Consider the following 26246-nt stretch of genomic DNA (forward strand, 5'->3'; position numbering starts at 1 on the left):
TAAACAGCCCAACTTAGTGAAATAATAGTTAGGCTCTCCCTAAGTGTGAGACTCCCTCTCCTTGATAGCTTCGATATTTTTCTTTATCAAATGGAGACTACTTCACTTAAGAAACTTAGGTTTCCCCCAAATATGAGAATCCCTTCTCATGAACAAGATAATGCTTCAAGATGATCAAGAGTAACAACTCAAGTTCTATAGAACTTTCACTCCACGATCAATTGGATTGACACAATTGATGTTTTCGACTAAACCCAATAAACTAAAATAACAAGGAAGGAATTGGACCATTATCATAACCAGCCGAGACTCAGAGAGAAGGAAAATATCCTTCAAAATGAACGGATAATATTTTCTAAGAAAGGAAAGAATTTTAGATAGAAAATATATTATGTGAGACATTTTGTCGAATAACACATGGGACAAGTTGCAGAACAAGGTTATCAACATCCACGAATCCTCCAAACAAATATAATCAATACGATAACAATAACAAAAGGGCAATGAGTGGTTAAAATCAAAGTTATTTCGTAAAATTAAAAAATTAAATAGATATGGAGTTACATGTGTAATTTAATTATTAATTTGTAACAAAATTTTCTTTAAAATTAATTTTAAAGTAATTTTTTTTTCTTGTGCAGGAACATCAAGTGGAATGACAAAATTTGTAGTTTGTATGTTGTGGAAGAAGATTAGACAAAATCCCATTACATATTCCAGTTTACTTGGCATCATTTGGTCTCTCATATCATTCAAGTATATATCCTTATTTTCTTTTATATTTTAAATATTTTCAACCCTTTCTTTCATTTTGCATCATTTATTTATTTATGCTTATCTTAATTCTCAAATATATTTTCAAATATAGGTTAGAATTATATAGTTTTCACTCTAACAATCATATCAATTTTTCTAATTAATTATTTCTTATTCCAAGGTCTTATTTGATATAATAATTTGATCATGCTGGTTTTTGTTTTTCTTTTATAAAGTTCCGCTTGTTTTTCTTACCATTTCTTTATCATAGATTTCTCATCTTTCTTGACTAATCATATTTGAGTTTTGTATTTTAACGACTACCGTTTTTTAGTTTTCAATTTTTGTTTTTTTGAACATTTTTAAATAGTAAATAACCAAACAAAGAAAATAAGAGATGAAAGTAGTATTTTCCAAGCTTAATTTTAAAAAACAACAAATTATAAGTATCAAACGGAACCTTCATTATTTTTTGTTTTCTATCTTTGAAATTTGTGTTGGTTACACCTTGCAAATATTCTTTCATATGATTTTCACCTTTTTAATATATATATATATATATATATATATATTTAGATTCTTAGCAAAGTTCTAAACCAAAAGCTACTTTTTTTTCCCTTCTAAACTTGGTTTTGATCTTAAAAAATATGTTTGAATACTTGCAGAACATTAATATGTTTTTTTTTTTTTTTTTCTAATTCAAACATTTCCATGAATTGAGCATATATATATATATAACAACACTATAACTAAAGTTGGAGGATTAATTATTCCATTTAAAAAACAAAACTTAGAGGATATTAAAACTATGATTTGAGAAGCTTATAAAATCAAAATAGAGTTTGAGAGTCAATAACATATGCTAATTTTCCATAATTGTTTTGACCACTTTTTTTAGTTCATATTTTCTTTTAAAGAATTATGATAAGATGATGAGAAAATATTTTGATTATATATTGCGCTTATTCGAATCAAATAAATACATGTACATTGTTCTAAAAGGAAAAATAGCTCTTATTTTAAAGGATTTTCTTGAAGTTGTATGCAAAATTCGAAATTTAAAACACAACATAAATTCTACTTGTTTTTTCCAATTTTCAAGAACATAAATAAAGCATTGACTATATCATATTTTTCTTATAAAGTGGGGAGATTTTCAAAAATTGAAAAATAAAGAAAACTATTTACACAAAACAATAAAATTTTAAATATTTTCTTATAGAGATTAATAAAGATTGATAGAAATCTATCCATATATATCAGTGATTGAAAGTCTACCACTGAGTCTCTCAATATCTATTAGTATTTTTTGTTTTTTCCTATTTTTGTAAATAGTTTAATATTTTTTCTATCGGTAAAATTTTTTCCAATTTTAATTATATGAAAGACATTTTTGTCTCTCTTTTATTTTGTATTATTCAAATCGAAAGAAACATAAACGGCAAAGTAAATAAACAAAAACAAAAATATTTTCAAACAACTCTCTTATTAAGGAAACCCTAATTAATTTTTTTTTTTTTAAAAAAAGGTAAAATCCAATCCTATCATTCATACATATATCTGATTCCTTAAATTAAAGTTAAAAACTTTGTAATGAGTAATTAAAGCATGAATGCAATGCAGGTATAACATAAAATTGCCAACATTGTTGCAAAGATGTGTATTAATGTTCTCAGACACAGGCCAAGCTCTCGCCTTGTTCAGTTTGGGCATTTTCATGGCAGCACAACCAAACATCATCGCTTGTTCGATACTGGAGATTGCCTCCGCCATGCTCGTTCGATTCCTCGTCAGTCCCATGCTCGTAGCTGCCATTTCCAAACTCGTCGATCTTCATGGGATTGCATTGTATACCGCTATTCTCCAGGTTCTACCTTACTCTCTAAACTTTCGTACCGATAATGATGAGTATTACATAATTGTTTTCTTTAATTGTTTGTTAAGAATATAATTCAAACAAAGACAGAGATTTGAATTAGCCACCTAAGTTACTGAAATCTTGATTGATTTAGGGAAAAATAACCTTTTAGTCCATAAATTTTTAAATTAGGTGCATTTGTTCCATGTTGTTTCAAATGGGCTATTTCAGTCCCTAAGTTTAATAATAGATTTAAAACGTTTGTTGATTCAATCAACTTAGTAGTGGTATTCAAAAAACTTTAGTATATAGTATCAAGAGCAGTGCACATATGAGTCATATATAAGGAAACAATGTCTTTCATAAAGAACCCAACAGTGTTTCAAATCAAAGGACAAACTACAGACATCAGTTTACATCACTGAATATTATTTAGTGAAGAAGAAGATGTGTAGGGTGAAATTCTCGCAAATATGATATTAGGAACATGAAATAAAGACAAAGTAAAATAGGCACAATACGAAAATCTGCATTGAAAGAGTTATAAGTCGTAATCGTAGAATCAATTAGTAGAGTATGATATAACCAGAAAAGAACAGAAAATTTAGAGATTTTGAACGTCTTCATCCAAACCGTTCGAATTAAAAACAACAAAGCCCCCCCGGAAGAACAAAAACCTAGGGAGTATTAGAGAAGAAAAGAGAAGATGGAGAGGGATGAGAGATAACGAGAAGAGAGAGATGTGGCAAATATTAAAAAAAAAGGAAAAAAGCTTAGGGGCAACCTATATCTTGTGCACCTAATTAAAAGTTGACATGTGTCAACTTTTTAAATAAAATAATTAAAAGATATATATATTTTTTGTCGTAAAATAAGGGGAACATGAGACTTAGGAGTAGTTTGAGTATTGCTCTCAAACAAAAAAAATTATATATTTTTCAGGTCATCTTGTCACGTCATCTATTTATTCAATTTTAAGTTTAATTTTAATAGATTTATTAGTTGAGACAACTTTTAAAGCTATTGTTGAAAATCCAAATATTAGAATGGCCAATTTGAAACATCAGGACTAAATGCTCCTATTCTTGAAAATTTAAGGATCAAAAAACGTATATTTTCATTGCTTTAATATGAGCTATACTCATGTGGATAAGTATGTTTTTGTTCACTCTAGTAGTTTAAATTAAGAAAATGGTTGTTTATTGTTGATGCCAAATTTTGGCCAAAGGAAAATGCATTTGATCTTCACGCAACATCAATGGTAAATTTGTAATTCGTGGAAGAGAGGACCTGCAAAACAAAGAAAAATGGCTCGAATGCCTGAGTCAGTAAGAGAATTATGAAATAGATAAGAACATGGAAGTTTAAGTTATCTCATATGGAGTTATAATGATGTATTTATAGGCTTCAATCTTTTTCCTATTCCTTATCGATGTGACTAGGATTTTTGGGCCGACTGTTCCTGGATTCGGCTTGGATCAAGGTTGACTAGTCCAATATTCTTACCTAGCACTTTTAGAGTTCCATCCCTTTTTGGCTAAGCTTATGTTGGGCTCATCAACCCAAGGCCCTTATTAATAAATCGAGGCCGACCAGGCCTATCTTTCTTTTAGGCTTGGTCTTCTCTCTTTCGTTTGCTGTTAGTTGACCATTTTACTCTTGATTCCAGAATCCACCCACAACATTAGCCCTCACTCACAAGTTAGGGTTCGTTCTTTTCCAAGCTTTTGATCATAGATTTTAATTCTCGAAACCTGTCTTGGGAGTACAATCTCCCCTTCAAACTTCACGCCACCTTATCGCGAAACTTAATTCATAATTGTTAGGGGCTGTTGGGCCTATCAAGTCAAACCCTTTTGAGGCCCAACCGATTTCCTAATGTGTGCTTCTCCATCTCGTGACGAAGTTATGTGCCAAATTTTGTCAAGCCCATCTTTAGGATAAGTCGCAACAACAGGTTATTGCTCAACTGATCCTGATTGGTCCCTGGATTAGAAGCTGGCTTGGAACACTACCTAGTTAAATCCTAGCTCTTTGCATTCTTTTCTTTCTTGTCATCTTTTTCTTGTCACTTTTCCCGTCCTGCTATCAATCCACGTGGCCTGCTTGATGAATGTCAGCAACGAAGACACTGCAAATTGGTTCGCGAGCATCGCAATTAGTCTTCTATCCTACTACAGGTGGCTCAGCTATGATAATGCAATTTCAGGAGGAGACGATAATTGGGCACTGGATCCCTTCGAACTTGGAGAACGTGGGATGCTAGGTCAAGGTTTGGTGAACCAACTGGTCGCTCTTCTAGTTTTTAGAGGAGTAATATAACATGCAACGGAAGAAATTAGAATCAATATGCACTTAAACTACATTTAATTTGAGTTTTAAACATGCTACTCATGAAGTTTTCAAAAGAGGGTTTGAACATGACAATACCTTTATAGTTCTCTTCACAATTTCAACAAAATCTCCACAAGTTTGAGCTGGATTCTTCAGATAGACCACCAACAAAATCTTCTCAACTATGCTCAAGAAGGAATGTGTGGTGGAAACACTCTAATCAAGTTGAATTGAAGATGAACTAGTGAGGGTGGAGTAGGGTTTCGGTTTTACAACAGTAAGGATAAAGAGCTCAGTCTCCTTATTTACATGCATGAAGCTTCATTATATAGCATTAAATCATGCATTAAAAGATGGTTGCATGTAAGACAACTCCTACTTGGTATTGATTGAAGAGTTCATGTGGAATTTGGTGATAATACACCATTGTGAAGTTAGTGAATTTTTCCAATTTTTGGGGAAAATCCACCAACTCAAAAAACAATTTCAAAAAATTGATTTTTCATTTTAAATAAAAAACAATTTCAAAAAATTGATTTTTCATTTTAAATAAAACTATCTTATTTAAAATTTAGTTTTATATAATTAATTTAAATAAAACTAATTTAATTCATTTAATATCTTAATATTAAATTAATATAACATCAATTCCACCAATATGATTTAAATTCATATAATTAATATTTAAATCATAATTTAAATATTAATTGATTCTCCAGTCTCGTTTTAATTTCGATTAAGTTAAATGTTTTAATTGCATAGAATAGAAACAATTGATAAACCCTAAAACTGAATTTGAACATTTCAAATTCATAACCCTAAATTCGAAATTCATCCAATCAATTACTCAATTCATTATTCCATTTTATGAGCTTGTAGAAGGACCTATTGGACCTACAGATCATGAGCTCCAACGATTTGTAATTAATTGGTTAAATTCTTTAAACCGAATTAATTACTTTTCATTAACCATCAAGACATACCATAGCTCGATAGTTGCACTCTCCTCACTGTAGATATATTTCTGCCCATGTTAACCATAATCAGTAAGTCGATCCTTCACAGGTTGTGCGTATTTACAGCTGGGTCAAAATTACTGTTTTACCCTTGTAAATACATCTTGTTCCTTAAGTTCTTACTGACCCTCTAATGAACAACTAATTCATAATACCACTTATGAATCATGTCCCAATCTATCATGAGAAGGTGGGGCCCCGATTGTTCAAGACCTGGAATCAGCACTTAAGAGAACAACCTATCTGCTAACCCTAAAACGGGTAGGAGTGAATTCCATCTCGCAGGGCTATGTCCCCAACTATCCGGTCTTATCCCCAAAATTGAAGGCCTATTGAGTAGTGTTGTTGGACTACTCTCACTCATGCATATCAAAGAAAAATCCCAAATAAACAGAAGTTTATAGCTAGCTCAGGATTAAGATCGAGTTATCCTAGGTTACTTTAACATGAAATAGTCAGCTTTAACAGTAAATGGTCGTTATAAAGAAAAGTGACTATGGTCCAGTCTTTTTGCAAAATCATTGCATAGAATGCCCCCACTCACATGTCTCTACATGATTGATCTGTGGATCACATCATTTATATTACCTATACAAAATGGGCTGCATCCAATAGTGTTACTAGGATGAGATACCCAATTTCATCCATATACTTATAGACCATTTAGGCTATATACTATTGACTTGATCCTGTTTATGTCACTACATATAGTTAAAGTATTCATATTATAGTTATGAATATGTTTATTGGATTTTCATAATAGAATATAATATCAACAATTTTATTGAATAATATACTCAATAATATTTGATTGATAAATAGAATGTTTAACACGAAATTTACCAACTGCGAGTTCTAGGACATTCCTACAGTTTCAGTATCGGACCCCTTTTTTTCTTGTCTCAATCCTGAGGGATCCGGTGAAGGTCCTTGAGCAAAAGCAGGGCTCAGTCCTAAATCCCAACTTTTACAGAACATACAATTTTATAGAATCATTATACATTATGCATCAAAAATAAATATTACAGCATGCTAAATATGAAATTGAATAATAGAAAAGGGATAAGAATACCTTTACATTTGAAGAACCCTTCTTCAAATTCATTCTTTAGAAAAATCACGAACAATAAAGATGGCCACCACCAATTGGTTTCCTCTGTATTCTCTGGAATGAGAATCCAAAGACTTTGTGGGCTCTTGGAATTTGTGAAAAGAGAAAGGAAAATTGAGAGAGGAGAAGAGAGATTGGGCAAACAATTTCTCAGAACTGTTCTTCCACTGTCTTCTGTGTATTCACTTCTCTATCAAAACGAAGAAGGAGAAGAAAAACTAATCCCAACCAAAACTCTTACTCGGTGCGTGAGTTGAGAGAGTAATAGACAGGGAAGTTATTTCCCTCCTTAATTTCAAAATATTAAAATTAATAAATCAATAGTTATATATATATATATATATATATATATATATATAGTACTATATGTATATCATATAACCAATGATTTAAAATTGTATCATATACAATATAACCTATAGTTTTAATTCTCTTAACAATGGAATTTAATATAAATCCCATTTATATTAAATTCAATTATATGAATCTAATTCACATAATTAATATTTGAATCATATTCAAATATTTATTTCCTCTCAAATAAACTTTATATTATAATGTAATCAAATACATTATAGTAATTATATCATATATATTATATTAAATTAATTGTATCACATATAATTAATTTCCTCAATTAATTTGAACAATTCAAATCCAAAATTGATTTTCATTTAATCTTTGTTGAGCTATAGAGAGAACTCATGGTCCTGTAGCTTAAAGCTCCAATGGTACTTGAATAATTAATTAAACTTCTTTAATTATATTAATTATTCAACATTCATTAACTGTTGGGCACTCCACTAAAAATCGACATCTGCACTCTTCGCACTACAAATATATTTTTATGTCCATTGGATATAACTAGTCAACACTGCGATGACCCTTCACAAATTGCTCGTAAGTACAACTAGCTTAAAATTACCATTTTGTTCCCGTAGTTATATCTAACACCTTAAGCACCACTGATCCCTCTAATGAACAATAAATCATAGTCAAACTATGACTAAACCCTTCCCCGGCCAGGAGAGGGTACGGTGCCACATTGTTCAAGCCCTGGAATCGGCCTTTAAAGGAGCAATTTATCTACTTTCCCCAATGTCAGAGAAGGAGTGAATTCCGTCTTGTGTAGCTGTGTTCTCAGCTTCCCAATCAGACGAATTCCCAAAATGGTGGGCTTGTTGAGTCGACGATCTGACCATTCTCACCCATACAAATCAAAGGAACACCCTCATAGGCAGGAGTTCACAACTCACTCAGGATTCAGGTTATGTTACCTATGGTCATCTTGATGAAATGTAAGTTTTAATTATGAACGATATTATATAATGAGACTAGTCATTTCGTTGTCCGATCATATACAAACTCTTTTGTATAGAATACACCCGCTCACATGTCTCCACGTGAATGATCAGGATCATATCATTTATAGCACTTTACAACAATTGTAACATCTACAAAGTGGGTCGTACTCGTAGTGTCACCAGGATAAGGTATCTAGCCTTATCCATCCTTATCCATCTACTACACACCATTTAGGTTATCACTTAAACATGATCCACCTGTATGTCTCTACATACATGTTTAAGCTACAGAAGATAACATTAGATGTTAGTTTATCGATTTGTGGGTTTAATGCTACTAAATGTCAAATAAAACATCTCATATTTTATTAAATAAATAAAATGTTTGTATATACAATTACAAACTACAAGACCCTACTAGATTTAGGGCACCAACCCCAACAATCTCCTGTTTGTCCTAAAGCTAGTGGAGTGTACAATATATAAGTCATACTAATATACAAGTACACAAATCAATAAACTGAGGCATAAAATGCACCCAATACAAAACCTCCCAATGTGACCTGTCCTATAGACCCATACTCTGCAGGTGACCTTCAAACACCTTAGCCGTGAAGGTCTTTGTAAATGGATCAACAACATTGTGCTCCGAAGCTATTTGCATAATGATCATGTCTCATTGATACACAATCTCTCGGATGAGATGATACTTCCGCTCTATGTGCTTCCTGCATTTGTGACTTCGAAGCTCTCGAAAATTAGTCACAACACCACTACTATCCGGATGAGATGATACTTCCGTTTTATTGTCCCTCCATTAAGAGTGAACACTGATCCTTATGTGAATTTCCTAGAATCATTATCAGTCTGAAAAATCAGAGTCTATGTATCCTGTAAGGATCAAATTCTTAGAACCATACACAAGCATGTAGTCCCTCGTTCTCCGTAGATACTTGAGGATGTTTTTAATGGTGGTCCAATGATCAAATCCTATATTAGATTGATATCTACTGACTATCCCCACCGCATAGTAGATGTCAGACCTAATACATAACATCGCATACATCAGGCTGAAAAAAATTGATGCATAGGGGATCCACCTCATTTCCTCAACTTCTTGAGGTGTCTTATGACACTATTACTTAGATAATATAACTCCATGCCTGAAAGGTAGTGAACCTCTCTTTGAGTTCTACAGTGAAAACTTGACAAGCAGTTTGTCGATGTACGATGCTTGAAACAGAGCTAGCTTTTTGTTCTTTCGATTTCTAAAGATCTGAATGCCCAGAACAAAATGCACCTAACCTAAATCTTTCATTTGGAATTCGGTCACTAGCCAATTCTTAATTTCAGTCAGTAGACCTATATTATTCTCAATGAGTAGGATACCGTCTACATACAACACTAGAAAAGCTACTGAACTGTTCTTGTATATACAAGGCTCATCAACATTCTGATCAAAGCCATAATATTTGATCGCAATATCAAATCTTATGTTCCAAGATCGAGAATCTTGTTTCAATCCATAAATGGACTGGCTAAGCCTGCAAACGTTTTGCTCTTGACCTTGGATTATGAATCCCTCAAGCTGCTCCATATAAATGGTCTCCTCAAGATTTCCATTCATCAAGACAGTCGTGACGTCCATTTGCTAGATCTCATAGTCATAATTTGAGGGAATGGATAGGAGGACCGGATAGACTTCAACATGGCAACAGGTGAGATAGTCTCCTCATAGTCGACTCCCTCAACTTAGGTATAACCCTTTGCACAAGTCTAGCCTTGAAAGTTTGCACCTTCCCCTCAGCACCTCGTTTCCTCTTATAGATCCATTTGCAACCTATAGATTTTATCTCATCAAGTTGATTTACAAGATCCCAAATAGAATTGAAGTACATAGACTCCATTTCGAGATCCATAGGTTTAATCCATTCATCTTTGTCAACATCCTCCATTGCTTTCTTGTAAGATAATGGATCTCCAACATCTTTGTCATCTACCATGACTAGGATTTCTGTTAAACCTATGTAACAGACAGACAGGTTCACGACCTTCCCACTACGTCGAAGCTCCCTCAACACTTGAGGTGGACATGACCTACTAGTTGAACTAAATTCAACAATTCTTGTTAAGGTGTTGGGTTCTTCAATAATTCTTGTTGAAGGTTCAGTAGTTTCCTTGGAAAGTTCATTCAACACAATCTTACCTCAAGCACAATTTTGAACGAGGTTCCAGTTTCTTAGGATTTGCCTCAAGCACATGTGCTGGCCAACCCTAGATCCTGAAATGATGTAAACTACCTTTACGAACATTCCATAATTCCAAAGTTGTTCTGGTAACACTCTTGTATGGAGCACAGTTAAAATTATATGTTGCATTTTGTACTACATAACCTCAAAACGAGTCTGGTAGGGATGCATAACTCATCATAGACCGAACCTTGTCTAATAGGGTTCAATTTCTACTTTTCGATACACCATTCTACTGAGGTGTATCAGGTGCTAAGAGTTGGGATACGATTCCATGTTCTATCAAATAGTTCTGGAATGTAAGATTTAAAAACTCTCCACCTCGATTAGATCAAAATGTTTTAATCGTTTTATTTAATGTATTTTCAACTCTAATCTTAAACTCTTTGAACTTTTGCTTCAGACTTGTGTTGCATTAAATAAACATACCGATATCTTGAATAATCATCAATAAAAGTGATGAAATATTCAAACTCTCCTCTTGCTTTAACATTCATCGGATCACAGAGGTCTGAATGTACAAGCTCTAAGGGTTCTTTGGCCTTATGATCTTTTCCAGTAAAAGATCTTTTAGTCATTTTGCCTTCAAGGCATGACTCATACACAGGTAAATAATTTTTTTCTAACTCGCTTAGAAGTTCATTCTTAACCAATCTCTCATTCCTATTGAGATTAATGTGTCCTAACCTTAGGTGCCAAAAGCGGGCAATTTCTTTAGGAGAAATTTTAAGCTTTTTATTTTGAGTTACTGTAGTTTTAAACATTTCAGTGTTAAGGAGGGCTTTAGTTGCTAACAGTCTTAGCAAGATTAGCACAACAAATTAATACTCCATTCTTGTAAATAAACCCTTTATTTATTTAAAAATTAAGAGAATAATGTTTTTAAGAAGATATTTTCCAGAAATCAGGTTCATTTCCAAGTCTGGAACCACATATATATTATCTAATAAAATATAATATTTATATAAGCAAAGTCTAAGCCCTCCCACTACCATAACTGAGATGACGTGTTCAATTCCAATACACATCATCATCTCCCCTGAAATGAAGAACAAACATGGTTAGTGGCGCCTGAATCAATTATCCAGGTAGAATCATTATTCTTCACTAAACATGTTTCTAATACAAGTAAATCATATTTACCTTGCTTTTCTTTCTTCTTTTCTGTCAAGTATTTGGGACAATTCCTTTTCCAATGTCCCTCGTGGTTGCAATGGAAGCAGATTCCCTTTGCAGCCTTGACTTTCTTGCCCTTCTGGGCAGCAGCTAGTGGGTTAGCTTTCCCCTTTCCACCTTTTTTTGTCTTTAACTTTTTGGTGACGGAAGAAGAAGACACAAACTTAGTTCTAGAGGACGATCCTCTGTAGAACTTCTTTGAAGTTGCCTCTCCCTTTTGTTCCTTGCTTTTCATCAAGGACTAAAAAGTCTGAGGTGGTCAGATTGTAGTCCATCCTATTCATAACAACGTTGTTACAGAACTATAAGAAACTTTCAGGTAAAGATTCCACAATGGCTGGCTTCATCAATGACAAACCCATCCATCTTTGTCACGATGAAGTGGACCATCATTTTGAGAACGTGTTCTCTAACAGATGCCCATCCTTGCATACAAACATTGAAGATGTGTTTTAGAGTGTCGTGCCTGAGTTGTGTGGACGATTGTACGAACATCCCCTGCAGGGACTCCATGATCTGACGGGTAATGATCATGGGCTCATGCTTCTTGGCCAAGACTTCTGAAAGGCTTGCCAAAAAATACACTCGGGCTTCCTCATTTGCTCGTGTCCATCGCTCATATGCTTCTCAAATGTTTCGAGCAGCATTTGGAGCAGGAATAGAAGGACAATCCTCCATAAGGACAAAACTGAGGTCTTCGATGATAAAATCGTGTTGATTGTGTTTTCCCATGTTGTATAGTTTTCGCCCGTAAATTTGTCTGCAGCAAGCAAATTAAGTATCATAGAAGTCATAATTAATAAATTGTTGAAAACATACAAATTATTTATATTAGTAATCTATGCATTAACCCGTTTGGAAAAACCAATCAAATTTAGCAAAATAATCTAATGCACCCTAATTGACATCTATTTTGCAATGATGTTTCAGTGAGGAAGGACAAAAGCCACCATAAGGTGATCAGGTAAAGAATCCTGCAAATGTCATCCATAGGGGGATACAAGAAAAGGTGCCTCGAGGCCGAGCATGAAACTTTACTACCAACTAATGAGAGAGATCGTGGGATATGTTGACACACGTCCCGCTTCCACTTACTATAAACACTCCTTCCATTCACTTTGATATTGGCTTATACAAACACTATACATAGGGGGACACAAGCAAAGGTGTCTCAAGGCCGATTATAGATCTCACAATATGAATTTTTAGGGAGAAACATGAAAAGGTAAAATGAAGTATCATATACCCCACTTTCCTTTCACTGAGTGTTATACTTAGGGTTATTTAACTTAGGAAAAACCGGCTACTTATTTTAAACTAAGTGTTTGTTTAATTTTCCCAAAAGTAACACTTCCTTTGGATGGTTGAACAATTTTTTTATTAATGTTTATTAAACACTTTAATAAACTACAATCAACTATTGCATGCTTATAACAAATCTATCTAATTCACCTTTCTAGACAAGTTCCCAGGTAGGGGCGCTACGTTTCCGTCAACTTAAATATCCCAGCCTAGACATAACTTACCTTAGACAAAAGGTCTTTATAGATACATTTGTTACAAATTTAATCTTTTAATTAAGAATCATTTTAACTCTATTAAACTGATTAAAAAAATTAAACTTAATTTCTAATCTTATTAGAAAAGTGATCTTAGGTCTATATGAATCATATTTTATATCGGGAATAGAGGAAAGATAAGATTAGATATTTTAATCTAAAGTTTGCATGCAATTATGAATTCTTGAATTTAATTTCTAATTTTATTTAATATAAATTTTATAAAAAAAATGAAATAAATTAAAATCATACAATTGCATTCATTGACATACTTAGTAAATTATAACAATTATAAATTACCTAAGGTAGTACCATGTTTCATGCAATTCCATTTCATTACTAGCTATATATACACTTATATAATAAGGTAATGAAATAATTAATAACAATCATCCATACATACATTAAACTATACATTATAACACTTATAATATAAATTATGCATGACAATGTTATTAATACATGCAAACATATACTATAACACTTATATTATCTTATCCACGAGCATGCTATAAAAATTAAATCATGAAACTATATATTATAACATTTATAAGATAAATGATGCATAAAATTAATGCATAATCTATAGTGGGATTTTATACTATATGACATATATATATAAATTAAAATCATACATCAATTGCATAATTAATAAAATAACTATTGGACCGGGGTTGGATAGTTAAACAATTAATTAAATTAATATAACACTTATATTAATTTAATTAATAAAAAAATAACTATCTATTACATAAATAAATAGTCAACGTGTCAAAACAAGTGAACTGGGCCTTGAACTGCACGAATCGAACCGCCCAACACCTAAACCAACCAAGAATCGCTAGAACCAATCGAATCGGATAGGAACCAGCGGAGCCACGAACTGAATCGGACGCGAACTAGATTGTTCTTTCTGTCTTGTAGCGTTGCAACACTATGACCTAGCATTGCAATGTTACAGATAGAACATTTCATTCACCCAATCGCAGCGTTGTAACGCTAGGGCATACCGATGCAATGCTACTGTACATAATGCATTATACAGTTGCAATCTCCATCGAATCTCCTCCGATTTTGGCCCCATCTTCTCCAAAATTCGACCAGAACAACCACGAGTGACTCAATAAACAATAAATACATACTCTATAACAATAAAAATGCTCTAAAAACATGGGCCCTTACCAATTAAATTTGTAAATTGAAAGCGATAAAACAAAGTGACCAATCCCAGAATATCCAATAATCATAAACCATTCATAAAAAATATTCATCATATGAAGAATTCGAACAGAATACAAATACACCAAAATTCTGTAAATCAATTCTAAAACATTAAAAAAATATAGGACAAAACCCACGCTTTGATACCAATTGAAGGAACCGGTGAAGGTCCTTGAGCGAAAACGGGGATCGGTCTTAAATTCCTTTTTCAATTTTATAGAATTGTTATATATTATGCATTAAAATAAATACTACAACATGCTAAATATGAAATTGAATAAAAGAAAAGGGATAAGAATACCCTTACCTTTGAAGAACTCTTCTTCAAATTCTTTCTCCAAAAAAATCACAAACAAACAAGATGACCACCACCAATTGGTTTCCTCTGTATTCTCTAGAATGAGAATCCAAGGAGTTTGTGGGCTCTTGGACTTTTTTGAGAGGGAAAGGAAAATTTAGAGAGGAGAAGAGAGATTGGGAAAAAAATTTCTCAGAACCGTTCTTTCATTGTCTTCTATGTATTCACTTCTCTGTCAAAATGAAGAAGGAGAAGAAAAACCAATCCCAAGCAAAACCCTCACTCAGTACGTGAGTTGAAAGAGAATAGAGGAAGGAAGTTATTTCTCTCCCTTAATTTCAAAATATTAAAATTAATAAATCAATAATTAATTTTAATAATATATATATATATATTACTACATGTTATATCATATATAACATATAACCTATGGTTTAAAATTGCATCATATACAATATAACCTATAGTTTTAATTCTCTCAACAGTGATATTTAATATAAATCCCATTTATATTAAATTTAATTATATGAATCCAATTCACATAAATAATATTTGAATCATATTCAAATATTTATTTCCTCTCAAATAAACTTTATATTATAATATATCAAATACATTATAGTAACTATATCATATATAATTAGTTTCGTCAATTAATTTGAATAATTCAAATTAATCCAAAATTGATTCTCGTTTAATCCCTATTAAGCTACAGAGGGGACCTCGTGGACCATTGGAGCTTTAAGCTACAGGTCCACGAGGCCCCTCTGTAGCTTGAAGCTCCAATGGTACTTGAATAATTAATTAAACTCTTTTAATTATATCAGTTATTAATTATTCAACATCTATTAACTGTCAAGCACTTAACTAAAGACCGTTAGTTGCACTCTTCGCAGTACAGATATATTTCTATGTCCATTGGATATAACCAGTCAATAGTGCTATGACCCTTCAAAAATTGCACATAATTATAGCTAGGTCAAAATTACCGTTTTGCCTCTAAAGTTACATCTAACTCTTTAAGTACCACTGATTCCTTTAATGAACAATAAATCATACTCCAACTATGACTAAACCCTTCTCAGGCCAGGAGAGGGTGTGGCGCAACATTTTTCAAGCCTCAAAATCAACCTTTATGGGAGTAATTTCGTCTTGTGTAGCTGTGTTCCTAACTTCTTAATCAGACGAATCCCCAAAATGGTAGGCTTGTTGAGTCTACGATCTGGCCACTCTCACCCATACAAATCAAAGGAACACCCTCATAGGCAAGAGTTCACAACTCATTCAAGATTCAGGTCATATCACCTATGGTCATTGTGATGAAATGTAAATCTCTATTGTGAATGGTGTTATATAATGAGACTTGTCATTTCGTGGTCCGATCTTATACAAAATTTATTGTATAGAATACCCCTGCTCACATGTCTTCACATAAATAATAAGGATTAGATCATTTGTAGCACTTTACAATAATTGTAACATCTACAAAGCGAGCCATACTCGTAGTGTCACTAAGATAAGGTATCCAACATTATCCATCTACTACAGATTTAGATTATCACTTAAACATGATCCACCTGTATGTCTCTACATACATGTTTAAGCTACATAAGATAACCTTGGATGTTAGTTTATTGGTTTGTAGATTTAATGCTACTAAATGTCAAATAAAACATCTCATATTTTATTAAATAAATAAAATGTTTGTACAATATAATTACAAACTACAGGACCCTACGAGGTTTTAGGCATAAACCCCAAAAATTTTGTTATATAGCTATTCCATCCTCTGGTTGCTATTGTTGAACTAGTTTCTTCGAAGCCCTTGTGATGTTGATTCCTAGAGCTTCTTTTGTCCGTCGTGGGCCAAGGCTGACCATGCATCACTATTTTCTTAGACTTTTTTGGTTTATTCAAGACAAACTGTTCTCATGCATTTTTTTCTTCTATTCTTTTTCCTTTTTTTTTCCTTTGATCCATCACTTCATGATGTCCAATACTATTGGTTTTCCTTCCTTGTTTCTTTGCTTAGATTGTAGCTTCTCTACATCGATATTCATTGTTGTTTTACCCTTCCGACTATAGCTATCTTGCCACTATCGATTGAGTTGTTTCCAGTTCTACTACTATTTACAAAATTTTCCTTCAATCCTTCTGGTGCCACATGTCACCCTCTCCCTGGTCAGCTATAAATCGAGGCCGACCAGACTTGCCTGTCTTCAAACTTGCATCTTTAAAATTTAATTTTCTCCTCTTTACCTATTACATTGTCCTTCATGATGTTCTTGAACTGTTGTGTCATGTCTTCTCTTGCCTCTTATGCTTGGGTATTGTGGTCACATCTCTTTGGAAGTTAGACTCTTATGTTGTCTTGCTAGGCTCTAGGGAGCATCTCCTTAGCTTCTTGTCTCGGTTTTAATCTTCCTTTCTCACATATTTCTTATTTTATCCTTTTCTTGAAATAAAGTTGCCTTCACCTTCATCCTCAGCCTCGGTCTCACGGCCGACCCCTCACTTCTTCAACTCTCTTATTACCACTTTAAGCCCCCATTCGCACATACATCATCTCTTCATTCCTCTCGAGTCTAGCTTTTTTAAGGTGGGTTTTCTTTCTTTTTCACTTTTTTCCTCTTTGTATCTTGCTATCTGAAATTCCTTTTCCATGGCTAGTGATGATAACTATTACTTAAGTACCTGTGATGATTTTGATGACATTCTGATGGAAATCAATTAAACTTTTCCTTCAAAGTTTTCTGGTATTAGTTCAACTAGCCTTAGCTCAAATTATTCCTAACAGGTGGAGTTTTTGTAAATGGTCCATTCTTTATAAATAACTAAAAGGACAACCGATTTTGGGTTAGCAGGAACTGGTCTCTCTTGACCCGAAAGGCTCTTATTATGTAGTTCCAGGAGGGTTTAAGGAATATAGTAGTTTGCTATCATTTCTTTTCCCTTGTTGGAGTCGCCTTGCTTGATTCCTCATTTTTTTAATCATACTATTTTTTATGCGCAACGTCTCATACCTATCAAGGATCTTTCAGTGTAGCTTCTTTCCTAGACTCCCTTTGTCGCTTTGATGAGTCTTGTCGCTTTAGCCCTACTTTAGTTCAGCAAAAAATATTAATTTCTCTTGGACTCGTTTCCCCTCATGATTTTATCATATTTTATCTTTTATGTTCTTCCCTCGGTCTCAGCCTCGACCCCTCTTTTGTTTTCCAGTCGTCCTTGACTTTTGCTAACGTAGGGTCGGTCAGTTTAGTTTGTTACTTTGAATGGCCTCTTTTGTCTTTCCTTCCTCAATCCTTCTCCCGAATCGCTACTTCAACCATAAGCATGGCTAACTGTATCAACTATTTGATGGAATCTCTTGTACCTCGTGAAGAATTTAACCCAGGCTTAATCTAACTTTTCTCGCCTTAACCATTTTTTATGACTCTCAGATAGATCTTCAATCTTCCAAAGCCAACATATCAACTCTTCAAACTAAACTTAAGAGAGTTGAATCTCTTCTTTCTGACACTGCGTATCTTGAACAAAAATTTGTGTGAAACCTATATGAAAATGTAGAATTTTGATTCAGGATTTTGAAACTCTGCGTAAGGATCCTTTTACTTTTCACTCTCCGAATAATAATGTTGATGCTAATGCTTGAGGCTCTCTCGACTATTATGTTGTTTTATTTGTTGGCTTTAGCTTTGCTTCATGTTTGTTATTTATTTGGATGTTTAGTTTCTCTTTTTTGTACTTGTTGTATGGCTCTATCAATGAATGAATGGATCTTTATTTTGTTGCTTGATTAGGTCAACCTTAACCCCCATTTTGTTTGGATCGACTTTGGCTTCCATTTGACTTGGGTCGGCCTCAGCATTCCTATTCATAGGTCGGCCTTAACCTCCATTTTTTTAGGATTAAACTCAGTTTCCCTATTGATATGGTCGACCTTGAGCTCCCTTTGGACTTAGGTCGGCCTCAGCTTTCCTATTCATAGGGTTGGCCTGGCCTTCTATTTTGCATAGTTTCAAGTCAAAACTTCATAATTGATAGAATTTTGAGATGATATGGTAGAATATTTGTTGGATGTTTTCTTGACTCAAATATATTCCTATCAATGGTGAAACATAGATTTCTTCAAAACTGTCCATAAAAACTACTAAATGTTGCCAATGTCGTTATGTTATCACAATAATCTTGAATCCACATTGTGTTCATATTAAACCATTTTGAGTATAATTTTCTCAATGTAGAAAACTAAAGAATTACATCCTTCTGAAACATTTTGCCTATTTTGCTTTTTTTTTTTCTTCTAAGGTGTGGTTCAGTAGGTGAACCAATGTAGATCAAGTAGGTTGGCACGCACTAGCATCCTCATCATGTCCCTCTCTTAACCATTCATTAATATAACAAAAAGAACAAAGGGGAAGATGGACTCTTTCCCCCTTTTTTAACCTAGGGTGTGGTTCAGGAGGTGCACTAGTATATCTCAATTAGATTGACATACACATAGCATCCTCATCATATCCCACTCCCAATCATTCATTAATATAATCAAAAGAACAAAGGGAAGCGTAAGCTCTTTCCCCCCTTTTTTTAATAATATGGATCAGCACGTGCACCAGTGTATCCCAACTAGGTTGGTACACATTTAACACCCTCATCATATCTCACACATAATCACTCCAATTGAGTTCTTAGTACTAACTCCATCAACAGGAAGTTGCGTCTTGCTCAAATATTCTTTTGTACTTTTCATCGCCATTACCGCTTGGAGTCACTATCATCCATGACCGTTGTTATGCCATTATTTGGAGTCACCTAATGGGTCAAGAGGAGCGACCGATTTTACGCTAGGCAAGGGTCAGCCTTGGCCTTGGTCGAGGCCAAATTTCTTATCTTGGCAATACTCTGAGCCTAAGATGATCTCTTGGGTCGGGCATGCGTAAAACTTGCACTATTAGATATTTGGCAAGGGTCGGCCTTAGTCGAGCATCATCTTTTTACAGTATCCCGATCTTTAAATGATCTCTTGGGTCGAAATATGCGTAAATCTTGTCCAAGAATTTGACAAAGCCTTGGTTTAGCGTCTTTCTTTGGCAATACTCCGAGTCTAAGATGATCTCTTAGGCCGGGTTATGCATAAAACTTGCCCAAATATTTGGCAAGGGTCGGCCTCGACCTTGGTCAAGGCCGAGTATGCTGGCTTCGGCCATGCTTAAGCAGGCCCCCTTGCCCACTTTTGTTCGGCCATGCTTATTCTAACACAATATATTATTTCTTAAACATTTTTTTCACAACAAAATATAAACCAAAATTTCAGGTTAAAGTATAAAATTCTACAAAATCTCAAAAATTTCAAAATCAAAATCTCCCCTTGAAACTTACCAAAATGATAAATAACCAAATACAAAAAAGACGTATTTGGCTATTAACACATATTCAACTACAATATTATCAAACGTACAACTACTAAGAGGGTTTTTGTTTCAAGGGTTGGGATTGGATGAGTTAGGCATCCTAAGCCAAACCCTTGTTTGGGGCATGGATTTAGGAAGCCATTACTTCCTACATCCTTTTTCTATGGGTTTGAAATAGTGTTTACTATTAAAACCCATGGGTTAACCCCTTATTATTTTTTTTTAGTTTAATCTAGGAAGTATGTTGGTCAACCTCTAGACGCCACCTTCAATAACCACCATGGCCAACTCTAGCTGCCTGCCTCCGACAATCGTCGTCGGCCAACTCCGGCTACCACCCTCTAGCGACTGCCGCGAGCCAACTTCAGCGAATGTCGCCGCCAACTTCGGCACCACCTCCGACGACTGCCGCCACCTCCAACGATCGCCACCGGCCAACTTCGATCACCACCTCCTACGACCATCATCGGCCAACTTCGGTCGCCAACTCTGGCCGCCACCTAGGTGACTATCATCGGCCAACCTTCAGTCACCACTAGCCAACTTTGACCACCATTGATCAACCTCTGGCAACCCCCTTCCCCCTACATTGGCAAAATTCCAGCCACCAACTCCGTTGGCCACTTCCGGTGATTGCCACCAACCAACCTTGAAAAACATTAATAAAAATACTCTTAGTATATAACAAACTAGACAAATTTGTATATAAAAACACTTTTAAGAAAGAATTTCAATACATGTATGTTTTTTTTATTTTATTTTAATGAGTTTTTATTAAAAGTGTTTAATTAAACATGAATTTTTTAAAGATATTTTTTCCTAAGTCATTCCGAACACGCCAATAGACTGCAATTGTATAGTTATATTTATTTAGGTTATATGTGTAGAACTATATATGTTTGAAGGATTAAATTTAATTTAATAACATTTTAATTTTTTTTCTTGGTCAATTTAACTAGCTCGAAGACTTAGAATCATTTTCTAAGTGTAAAGATATAAAATGTTTAAAACAACTTAGCGACCAAATAAAAACTAAAACTTAAAATTTATGATTGTTTATCCTTCAAATGTAATTTGATAAGGAAACAAAAGTATAGTTCTTCAATCATTAAATTTAATATTAAAATACTAGTTTATTTCAATTTTAGGTCAGCATATTATAGTAAAAAAATTGATTATTTTCGAATTAGTTAAAGTAACAAACGTCTATGAAATTTTATTTCAAAATCTAGTAAGATTAAAATATCAAATTATTAAAACAATAGATTAAATAAAATTATAATTTTAGTCAAAATCTCTATTTCAACTTTTTTAAAAAACATATTCTTCTAATTTTTTTTGTTTATTTTAAACTTATCTATATTAAAATAATTAAGATGAAAAATTTAAACTAATCTAAAATTTAACTAATGATTAAATACAAGAAAATATTTCACTAGTTTTTTTTTTTAAAAAAAACTCAGGCAACCTAAACCTCACAGGCTTAACATTCCAAGGTTTTAGATTCCAGACCTACGTGTCAAACACCCCTAAGGTTCACTTGGTGCTTTCATTATTCTTTTTCTTTTTGTTAAGAAGGGAGAAAAAAAATACAGAAAATAGATAAGTATTAGGTCACAAATTGAAGTAGGGGAGAGAGAAAGAAAATGAAAGAGGGAGGTGATGGAGTGTAGATAAAGGGTAAGAGCATTTTGAACTCATTTTTTCTTGAATGTAAGAGTACTCATGCAATTTTTGAAAGTGCAGATATATAGATGGGAGAAGAAATTATTCTAAATGACAAAACTATTGAAAATATTTACAAATAATAGCAAAATATCACCATCTATCTACGATAGACCATGATAGACTACTATCTGTGTCTATCATGACACGTTGATACAGATAATAATATCCAGTTTATCGCGGTCAGTAAAATTTTGTTATATTTATAAATATTTTTATTTATTTTTCTATATTCAAAGATAGTATATATATATATATATATATATATATGATTTTTTTAAATTTTTAAATTTTAATTATTATGTTTAGGCTGCTTTTCCTCCCGGAATCGTTTCATTCGTATTGGCTAAGGAATACAATGTTCATCCAAACATAATCAGTACTTCGTAAGTATTCATTTTCATCCAAAATTATTTTCATTAAATGCACATTAATTAAAATGTTAGCGTATGGTTAAAACCTTCAAAACAACCGAGGATATATTTAAACCAAATTTTGGGTAAACACTTGGTACATACATAATTCAATCTAATTTTTAATTCACATATATTTCTTCATTTATTTTTAAAATCGAAAGTTATTCAATGAACCATTTTATTTCAACCAACTCATTCATAATTTACAGAATAATAATTAAGTAAAAACATCTTTGATTTAATTAAGAGACTTTTAGTTAAAGCAAGATTGATTCAATGGAATTAACATGCATTTCAATCTAAGAGATCAAGGTTCATCTCCCATCTTGTAATTATTGTACTATAATAAATAGTATTGCAAATTTTGAAAACAACAAATTTATTTTTTTTTGTGTATCTCGATTTTGAATTTAAAATTTTAAAATATAGAATTATATTTAAAAATATAAAAAAATAATAAATACAGTACTTCATATTATAAACTCTAATTTTTTTTAATTAAAATATGTATTATTGTTTCTTTACAAAATATGTATTAAAATTTATATGATATTAGAAAATAAAATTAATTCATGTTTATAAATATATTTTTTCAACTTATTCAAATTGGAATCCAATGTTCAACTACTATCCGAAAAACATGAAATATATATTTTTTAAGTTTTTATATTAAAATATCATAGGAATGAAAGTAAAGACACCACTTGATTGAGAATATTTAAAGGGTTATTTTTAAATATAGAAAAATGAATCAAAATATTTATAAATATTTCAAAATTTTACAATCTATCTACGATAAATCACAATAAACTAAAATGCATTTTTAAATGTCAAACATTATTTTAAATGATAAAATTGCTAAAAATATTTACAAATAATAACAAAATATTATAACTATCAATGATAGACGCTGATAGACACGGATAAACTTCTATCAGTGTCTATCCGTGACATTGTTAGACACTGATAGAAGTCTATCGGTATCTATCAATGTTACGGATAGACACTGATAGTATCAACGTCTATCATTCATAGTTTCGAGATTTTGTTATGTTTTGTAAATATTTTCAGCAGTTTTACCATTTGAAATAATTTATCAAAAGGATAACTAGTATTTACATTTTTTTGGGGGGACAAGAACTAATATTTACAATTGATAAGTTCATTAAATAATAACACTCATATAACCTAGCCACCAATATTTAGACCCAAGTTTTTTACTTTGATCTTCTAAAGTTTTTAATTTCGTCCTTTATATATTCATCTTTTTCTTTTTTTAATCACTAAAAGAAACCATTTTTTCTTCTAAAGTTTTTAATTCGTCCTTTACATATTCATCTTTTTCCTTTTTTAATCACTAAAAGAAATTATCTAAAAAATGTTAAAATTTATTGAATAAGATGAAGGTATGACATAAAAATACATCTTATTGAGTTTCTAACTTGATTTCTTTATTTAAAAAATTATAATTCAATTGATTAGGATATATATTTTTATTAAGAAATCACACATTCAAATTTGCTTATCCCAAGATGTTATTATTGTTATAGAAAAAATAGTAAACCCTTATTTATTATATTTAGGATGTTGATATCACCTATGTATTTAACCTAAATATTGTTTTTTTTTTTTTTTTTTTTTTTAAATTTGTATAAAGGGTGGTTTTTGGAATGTTGATTGCCTTCCCAATAATTCTGAGTTATTATCTGCTTCTGGGGGCCATTTTTGAATAAAGCAAACTGGAAGTCCTGAGATGTAAAAAGTGAAAATTTTGATGTTGTACAAGTGGCTAGAAGAAATTTAAACTTGGTGTATAGATGGATGAATAAACCATGTGTATTTTCTAAATGTTTGCACATACAATATATTTGTAGTAATTAGAAGGGGTGTACATAAAGTCATTGAAAATCGGTTCGATCGATCGAAATCTATTGAATTAAAGTCGGTTGGTGGTTGTTAATTTTTTTCAAAAAGTGAAAAATCCGACCGACTGATCGATATATGTATACTACTGTTTTTTCCCTAAAATGTGTTAGCCCACGGTCACAAGCCTAAATCCATTGTCCACTACCAAATAAAAGTTGAAAATCATGTTAACCTAATGATGGGATACACAAGTATGCAATAGAAGTAAACATAATCAATAAACATTCTAATTGCATTTAATTTGAGCTTTAAAAACATGCTTCAACAGAAAAACTGAAAAGGGTTCCAAGTTCAACATACCTTTGATGAATTCTCCCTAATCCAAGCGTTCTTCACGTGAATTCAACTCCAAATTGTCAATGAACCACTAAGAGATCTTCTCTACTATTCTTAGCCTTGAATTTGAGTGATGAAACTCAAATCTGAGTGAATTTGTGAAAGAGATTTCTAGGTTTGAGAGGAACAAGAACATGAACTAAAAACTGATTTTCAGCTGAATCTCTCTCTCCTTCAAAATTAAATACTTTTTAATCACTTAATACATGCAAGCATTTCCTCTTCAGCTCAATAGCCAGCAGCTGCTTGAAGATTTAATAGGATTTGTGTGTGATTGGAAGACCAACACCTCATGCTTGGTGTTTTGTAGGGAAAAACCCACTAAATCTCTTTTTCCAATTTACAATTTTTTAATTTCCAAAATTTTCAGTTAATTCTAAATTAATTAAAACAATTTGATTAATCCTCAATTAATCAAATTCAAAAATTTCAAAAATCGATTTCTTAAAATGAATTTTAAAATTGGAAATTAATTTCATTTTTAATTAATTAATTAAATATCAAATATTAAATTAATCAAACATGAATTCTATTCATGTAATTAATATTTAAATCAATATTTAAATATTAACTCTCCAATTTCGTTTCATTTTGATAAATTAAATGTTAAATAATTATATCAAATATAATTGTACAAACCCTAATTTGAATTTGAACAGACCAAATTAATCATAACTAATAAGTCTATGATGAACAATTGGTTTATGATCCAATCATTAAACGGGATCCAATTAACCAGTAAACAAACTCATGCATAGGATGCCCAAACTCCTCATGTCAATACAATCCCTACAATCCCCACAAATCAACACGGGTCCTTTCAACATGCTTTGTCCTCACTCAAATATCCCGCTTAACTTTGGAGTTCTTATGATTGAGCCACCGAAAAGGATGGTGCACCTTGTTGGTATAGTTAGTAACTTTCAATTCTTTTAAGCCTTTCTTGACCATACTTTCATGTCCTCAGGATCCCTCTCATTCGGATGTGATACCGATTCATTCATGTACCCCTCCTGAATTCGGGTCATTACATCAAGTATTCATATAATAACCATGAATCTTAGTTTATTGGATTTAGATTTTATGAATGCAATTAATAGATTCAATACCTTTATTGAAGAAATGTTGAATATATCTTTATTGATAATAAAATATGTTTAATTTTTATAAACTGCGAGTTTTAGAACATAAAACCCAACACCTAACACATTCATCTTCCTTTTTTCATTCATCTACCACCCCCCAACTTCTTCTTCCTCTTTGTTCTTCTTTGTTCCTCGAAACTCGACTCTTTTCGCCACAAACCACACCTCTATTCTACATTTTCTACCGTTGCACCCCCTCCTCTCAACTCTCTATATCTATAATCTAATTGTTGGGAAAAATAAGAGGAAACCGACAAAATTGACCAAACCGATCGACTGGCAATCGGGTGTCAAACCAAAGTTTTTGGTATCGGTTTTGAGAGAAAACTGACATCGACCGATCAATGTATACTCCTAGTAATTAATTCCATACGCTTGATCTTCATTTTACTGAAATGTTATTTG

At 32.5% G+C, this 26246-nt stretch overlaps 1 protein-coding gene across 1 annotated transcript in view; it reads left to right on the forward strand.

Annotated features, from left to right (window-relative positions):
• Positions 1-24167, forward strand: part of LOC120079200 (probable auxin efflux carrier component 1b) — a 35116-nt gene extending 10949 nt beyond the window's left edge. The window contains exons 2-5 of the mRNA XM_039033365.1: positions 642-756; positions 2380-2623; positions 22328-22404; positions 24092-24167. Coding sequence (XP_038889293.1) covers positions 642-756; positions 2380-2623; positions 22328-22404; positions 24092-24167 — 512 coding nt within the window. The remainder of the gene's footprint in view (positions 1-641; positions 757-2379; positions 2624-22327; positions 22405-24091) is intronic.
• Positions 24168-26246: the final 2079 nt, after the last annotated feature.

Source organism: Benincasa hispida, chromosome 6 (assembly GCF_009727055.1).
Source record: "Benincasa hispida cultivar B227 chromosome 6, ASM972705v1, whole genome shotgun sequence".
Lineage (NCBI taxonomy): Eukaryota > Viridiplantae > Streptophyta > Magnoliopsida > Cucurbitales > Cucurbitaceae > Benincasa > Benincasa hispida.